The sequence below is a fragment of the Bactrocera latifrons genome, unplaced genomic scaffold (genome assembly GCF_001853355.1).
Source record: "Bactrocera latifrons isolate USDA-ARS-PBARC rearing strain unplaced genomic scaffold, ASM185335v1 scaffold_145, whole genome shotgun sequence".
Lineage (NCBI taxonomy): Eukaryota > Metazoa > Arthropoda > Insecta > Diptera > Tephritidae > Bactrocera > Bactrocera latifrons.
The window spans coordinates 622,324-629,328 of NW_017534908.1; the positions used below are offsets into that span (position 1 = coordinate 622,324).

Genomic DNA, 7,005 nt, shown 5'->3' on the forward strand with positions numbered 1-7,005 from the left:
CAATTTATTCAATTATTTTATTATAAATATTTTTGTGTTCTTACAAATCCCCCTGTGAGGGGTCTGTCTCTTATACACATCTTATTTTAAATCCAATATGTTTGGAATTAAAAATTTAAAATTTTTTTAAAACTGTGAAGTTTTATTTTTATTCACAAAATTTTAATTAAGAATTCTAACTTTTAGTCCAAATTTAAAAATTTGCAACACTTTATGGAAGTACTAAGTACTTGAATTTCAGACCGCATATCTAAAGTTGGTAGAGAAAATAAATATGCTGTACATATGAAACGAATTTTAATTAGAAGTCTTTACTTTGCAACATTTTGATAGTTCTGGATATCCAGTTTCGGGTTTTAAAAGAGTTTTTTTCGCGACAACTCAAAACAATATACGAAATAAACGGTAAACTTGCCTCCTAATTATACAAAACATTTAAGTAGTTGTCCTTGTAACATGACCGAAATTAAATCTAATCCAGACCAGAATGCTGGGAATTTTTTTTCGGGTTTTAAAAGAGGAGTGTAGCATTAATCCTTCTCATTTAAAAGATATGTGATTCTCGTCGTGATTTCAGTTACGTTGTGGGCCAATATTATATGATTCTCGTCGTGAGTAGTCCAACATTTTTATGCGAGTTATGAAAACTCGCTGCTGTTTCATACTTTGTGCCGTAATAACTAATAATATACCAGTTATAAATTGGTTAAAATACATGTGATCTAAAAAATTGTATGTTGATTTCTGACATAGTAAAAATTGCTAAGACAACTTTTATTAAATTTCATGATGAGCTCGACAAAATCCCACCATCAGCTATAAGTGACCACCTATAATTGTCAAACTCATCAAGAGCAACAGCAACATCCACAAACACATTTGTTTTTGGTTCTTATATCGTAAATGTTAGTAGTCTAACGACAAGTCTCAAGCTATAAATAAATATTTCGCTTCAAGTTGTCATATTTGTATTAATTGACTATAATATAAAGCATGAATAATAACAAGTAATTAATAATCAACTAAAAATTAGTAACAATATAATAAAAGTTTTAAGCATACATAAAAAAATTAAAATAACAACTTCCCGCTTCAAAACAGAATTTAAAGAGGAAATGCAAGCAAAAAATATGAATCAACTGAAAATTTCTTTGTACAAAAAGAAAAACTAAAAGGAAAATACTACTAAAACAGCAACTCTCCGAAACTGCTATCGATGGTTACTTCTTCAACGAATTTTAAAATCACATTTCAAGCTTAAATAGCAACTAAAACAAACATACATACATATATAAATATTAATTGTAAATTAGACATTGAAAGTACTAAAATAAAAGAATATTAAAGCTCTAAATAATTTGTAAATTAAGTTAGAGCTATTGTTTGCTCTTAGCTGTGCAGGCGTGAACTTTATGAAAAACAAATTTGACTTTGTGGTCATTTGTTATGACTTGTAGCACTTTGTATTTATTTATGCACAACTTGTCTGTAATTATTTCTTTGTATTTCATATACATACATATATGGTCCGTAAGGGTGTGTGTTATTTTTCAAACTGGATGTTTTTTTGGCAAACGCTTTTCAAAATTATAAATTTTCCCATAAAAAATGCACTAACAAAAACAAGCGCATTATTTTTAATTTAAACTGTGCCCATGAAGTTTTTATTTCCAAAACAAATACATCTTCAACTTTGAAAACGCTCTAATCTAACACAAAATTTTTAGCTCTACAAAAAGGATCTGAATAATTTTTTTCATAAAAGAAGCAATCTTTTAAAAGTTATACTCACTCAAAGTGGTGCAACAAATGTATTCATATAGTACACCATGTCGTATGAGCAGCATACATATGTCAGAAATCAAAACATCAAATGACGTTTGCAAAAAAACAATCAACACGGGAAATAACGGACACCTTAATGGTACATGCATTAACACGCACAATCTTGATTAGACGGCTTCGAATACAAAGTAGCGTGACAATCAACAAGGTGGATGTGCTCACAAACAAAAGTAGGAATAAAAAAATTAGCAAGGCCCAGCACATAGACTCACATTGTTGTTTTGCACAAAGAAAAAAAAACTATTCCAAATAATAGTCAACGCCTATGCTAAGGTATGCAGTTTTAGAGAAAATGTACAAATATGCAATGAAATAAGAGAGATGAAAAAATATATATTTTGTAATTCATGAATATACATATGTATCATGAATATGTATTTACGTTCCTCATATCATTGATTTATTAAAAGCAAAAATGTTTTATCTTATATAAAACACGTGCATACATATTAATAATAATAGTATGTGCATGTGTTTGCAACAAAAAGTGATACTCCAATATAATATAACCGCAGAGTGATTATTTATGTCTCGCTTCAATTTTTTTAATAAATTTTTTTTTCTCAAAATAAACTATACATACATATGCATGAATTATTTGCAATGTAATTTTATACTAAGTTTTATATAATTATTAGTGAACTCAACTATTAAATTAGCAAAAGCTATTGTATTATATTCAAAATATTCTTGTTGTATTTTTCTATAGCGAGTATGCTTAATGTAGGGATCATCTGTTATACATATTGAACAATACTTAGCGTAGTTCAACTTGGCAACTTTTTTGAAAAAAAAAATATATATAGTATATATAAATTAAATAAGTAAATAAATTATATGAAAAAGTTGCAAATAAAATTTAGTCTCAAAACCAAATTATTTTTGTTTGTTTAATTGAGTAGCTACACTTAGTCTTACAACCAATTCCGTTTAGTATCACTTTACTCTTGACTTATTTTACACCATTAAATTTCATTTTTTTTTTTTAATTAAAGCTACTAAGAATATAAAAAATATCATACCTCAACTATTTTATGCTACATCACACATCAGGATGGAATAAATCCCATTAAGAATTCTTATCCTGCTCTAGAGCTACTAAATATGTTAATATATCAATTTTAGCTTGCGCTTTCTTTTTAGCATTTAATCGTTGAAAATAATACACAAGTGATAACGCAAAATGTTTATCGGATTCGTAGGATTTATCGGGCACTGTAGTCTCATTTAAATCGTTATAAATTTCTTTATCATTTTTTAACACTAAATCCGTATTTATTTCAGCAGCAGTGGCAATACAATCATTTGTTGTACAAGTATAAGCATTTTGCGATTCTGTACTGTAAATGACATCTGTAGTGGATGAAGCTGACGGCGAAATGCAAGAAGTTGACGCCGCATCGTCAGCAACCGATGTGCCGACAAAATCATTACTATCAATATACATAGACTCTTGTTTTGAGGGTGTTACTTCAGCGGGATTAGAAATATTTTCTGGTATGTCCAGTAATTCCTCAGTCAATATTTTGTTTTCCTGTATGTCATCCTCGTTACACTCATCATATAAAAAGCAATTGTCATTTGTCGACATCATCTTTGCAGCAGTTTCGGCTTCATATTCTCCTTCCCTTAATGAGTAGAAAGTTTTTTAATTAATAATTTGTTGTTACAAACATAAAAATGCTAAAATACTTTATTTCGAATTCCTGGTACAAATTGTCTTCATCTGTTCCTTTAACTTCGTTTTGGTAATCTCTCACTACCTCGAACTCCGTAAACTGTATTGTATTTGTATTTGTGGTTGTTGTAGAAACATCGTCACTCATGTATGGCATAGGAACTGCGTTCTTATATAAAAGTTTTCTATAAAAATGTGGTTTTATATCCTTTTTCTGAAAGTGATCTTCACAGAAGTATCGTTTTTGGCTATTCTTAAGGTTAAGCAGCTGTTTATTTCCACTATTTAGTATCCAATGTGTACGTCGTGGTTCATCGGTTGGTAATTGGAAGAATGTTATTGAACTGCAAGGAAACCGTTGTGTATAACAACCTTGATAACTACAAATTTGTAGTGTCATTCTGAAGATAAGTAATTAAGACTATTCGTTAATTTTAATTTAAGAAATTCTGAATTATTTAAAATTGTTACAAATAAAAAGTTTAGTTCTAACAAAATATGGGGTAAGTATTTTGACAATTACAATTAATGATGCCAGATATTTCTGATACAGAATTTTTAATTATAATATTTGCACAGTAGAAAATCTATTACAAAAAGTAGTACCCAAAAACTTTTTGGTACAAAATTTATTAAATAATGCCTAGCGGTGATTCTATATCAATTTTTTTAATTTATAAATGAAACCTTTCCATACGGTCTCAAAAGTATGAATATATACATAATTCATTATCAATAAAATAAATAAGTTTGCATATATATCCCATTGTGAATGGATGCTGAAGAAGAAGTTTAGAAGAGGACGTTTATCGTTACGGAGCAAAGTTGTGCAGGTAAATTTTAGTTTATTATAAATACATAAAACGCAAAGTTATTATAAAAATATCTATATTCAATCGGTGTGTAAAATGTGCTAAAAGTGTTTTAAAGAATTCCAAACATTTCACTGTTGCATCACAGCAGCTGATTTCACGACTTTTCCTGTACAACGCCAGCACTGCCTGCGCACCACCACCTAACACGCACACTGCCCTAACACTCCATTTTTGGCAAACTCATTGCTCATTCTGTCTGCTTTCCACTATTTGTTGCAGTTGCGTTTAATAGCAAGCAGCCAGCATGTCCTTGACCCCAAAAAGTGTAGATTTCAATGAAATTTGGCCAAATCTCAGAAGTACTGCTGAAGCGGTCATAACGCTGGGCAATGTTAATCGTTCAGACTGGAGTACCAGATTTAGGTGAGTAACTCATACATACATAAGAAAAATGTGTTTATTGTTTCTAATCTGCTTTTAGTGATGTTTATACTTTGTGTGTGGCGCATCCGGAACCTTACGCTGACCGCCTATATAATGAGACGAAACAATTTTTAGAGAACCATGTTCAGAATATGTTGGCAACAAGGGTGGCGCCCGATCAATGCAGTACATCATCTGTTAAAGGTGAACCAGATCTGCTACAACGTTACTATGATGCGTGGACCGAATATAGTCAGGGTGTGAAATATTTAGATAATCTGTATTCGTAAGTAATCGATACGGTATAAGAGGTTTAAAAAATTATAATGTTATAATTTGGCTTTATAGTTACCTAAATCAGCAGCATATTAAGAAGCAAAAAATCTCCGACGCTGAAGTAGTGTATGGCAATCTGTCTTCAGATACGATGGAGCAAATGGAAATCGGTGAATTAGGTCTTGATATTTGGCACATCTACATGATAAAGAATTTAAGTGACGATCTGGTCAAACATATTTTGGAAGACATAAAGGCGGATCGCTGTGGAAGCCCAGAAATCACGCCTAATCGCGTTAAAATAATAAGTGGCGTGGTACATAGTTTCGTGCAAGTTCGAGGATATAAAAGAACTGGACCACTTAAATTGTATCAGGAATTAGTCGAGTTTCCATTAGTTATGGCAAGTGCAGATTATTACGATAACGAAGCAGCGAAGCTGTTGAAAACATGCACTGTCAGTCAATACATGGAAGAGGTTATAAAGATATTGGAAGAAGAAACTAAACGTGCTAAGAAATTTCTGCATGCAACGTAATATAACATATATCTAATTTTTTTACAGTGCATAATTTGACATGTTTTCTTTATTACAGTTCAATGTGGAGACTACGTAAAAAGTGCGAGGATCGGTTTGTCAATCGGCGTCTTGATTTTATTTATTCTGAATGCAAGGATATGGTATCACAAGAAAAGCGGAATGATCTGCGGAATATGTACAAAATACTGAAACCGATAGCAGACAATTTGAAATCGCAGCTAATACATACATTTTTGGATCACATTAAAAATGAAGGGCTAGAAACTATCTCTACACTTTCTGGTGAAAATATACATATACAATTTGTGGAAAATATGTTAAAAGTGCACCAAAAGTTTCATGAATTAATTGCGGACGTATTTGAAAATGATTCGTTGTTTTTGAGTGCTTTGGATAAAGCTTGCGCGAGTATCATCAACCGTCGACCAGGCGACCGGCAACCTTGTAGAAGTGCCGAATATGTTGCCAAGTACTGTGATACGTTGCTGAAGAAATCCAAGACAACCGAGGCGGAAATTGATCAAAAACTCACCAACAATATAACCATTTTTAAATACATCGAAGATAAAGATGTCTATCAAAAATTCTATAGCAGACTGTTAGCAAAAAGGTGAGTATACAAAAGCGTGTCAACACAGCAGTTGACAATATATGTACGAACACTTTCAGACTTATTCACGAGCAATCTCAAAGCATGGATGCAGAGGAAGCTATGATCAATAGATTAAAGGTAAACCATATTTTATTATACCTAATTATAACGTTATATTCAAATAATGTATGTATTCAATTTTTCAGCAAGCTTGTGGTTATGAATTCACAAACAAACTGCATCGCATGTTTACGGATATTTCACTCTCGGTGGACTTGAATAACAAATTTAATAATTATTTAAAACAGGAGAATATTGATTTAGGTAAACATATACGATATAGTGTTTGAAATTACAACTACATGTACAACCTTCAAATTTTAGGCATTAATTTATCCATCAAAGTGCTTCAAGCTGGCGCTTGGCCATTGGGACCAACGCAAGTGGTGATACCCTTTGCAGTGCCGCAGGAATTTGAAAAATCTATCAGAATGGTAAGCCACACAATATTTGTTGCATATTTATACCTGTGCCACGTTGTTTGTCTGTCTGTCTATCCGTCTCTATGTGCATATATTTCACATTAGTCATTTAGTTTTCAAGATATCGAACTGAAAGTTTGCATACTCCATTTTCAAAACAAAAATCTGCTAATTTAAATGGAACGCTGATGTTGGATCATTATAGCATATAACTGTCATACCGTGATTGATCAAAATCGAATCCTTGTATGGAAAACTTTTTTATTTGATAAGATATCTTCACTAAATTTATCATAGATTATTTTCTAAGACAACGCCATAATCTCCGAAGAAGTTATTCAGATCGGTCCACT

General features: G+C 31.4%; 2 protein-coding genes across 3 annotated transcripts in view; one reads left to right on the top strand and one right to left on the bottom strand.

The window, feature by feature from the left end:
* Nucleotides 1-2,703: 2,703 nt before the first annotated feature.
* LOC108965666 lies at nucleotides 2,704-4,018 on the bottom strand. The gene is made up of 2 exons (XM_018928221.1): nucleotides 3,538-4,018; nucleotides 2,704-3,473 (listed from the first exon to the last, which is right to left on the bottom strand). Exons 1-2 carry the CDS (start codon nucleotides 3,921-3,923, stop codon nucleotides 2,915-2,917), a joined length of 945 nt encoding a protein of 314 aa, XP_018783766.1. The 5' UTR covers nucleotides 3,924-4,018; the 3' UTR covers nucleotides 2,704-2,914.
* Nucleotides 4,019-4,296: 278 nt separating this feature from the next.
* Nucleotides 4,297-7,005, top strand: part of LOC108965675 (cullin-2) — a 4,658-nt gene continuing 1,949 nt past the window's right edge. Inside the window, exons 1-8 of one of the 2 annotated variants that reach the window (XM_018928234.1) lie at nucleotides 4,297-4,356; nucleotides 4,618-4,761; nucleotides 4,820-5,047; nucleotides 5,110-5,571; nucleotides 5,634-6,188; nucleotides 6,248-6,308; nucleotides 6,377-6,494; nucleotides 6,555-6,664. In XM_018928234.1, coding sequence (XP_018783779.1) covers nucleotides 4,643-4,761; nucleotides 4,820-5,047; nucleotides 5,110-5,571; nucleotides 5,634-6,188; nucleotides 6,248-6,308; nucleotides 6,377-6,494; nucleotides 6,555-6,664 — 1,653 coding nt within the window. In that variant the 5' untranslated portion in view covers nucleotides 4,297-4,356; nucleotides 4,618-4,642. Of the gene's footprint in view, nucleotides 4,357-4,381; nucleotides 4,762-4,819; nucleotides 5,048-5,109; nucleotides 5,572-5,633; nucleotides 6,189-6,247; nucleotides 6,309-6,376; nucleotides 6,495-6,554; nucleotides 6,665-7,005 lie in introns of those variants that run through there. The other variant, XM_018928235.1, reaches the window with a different exon arrangement.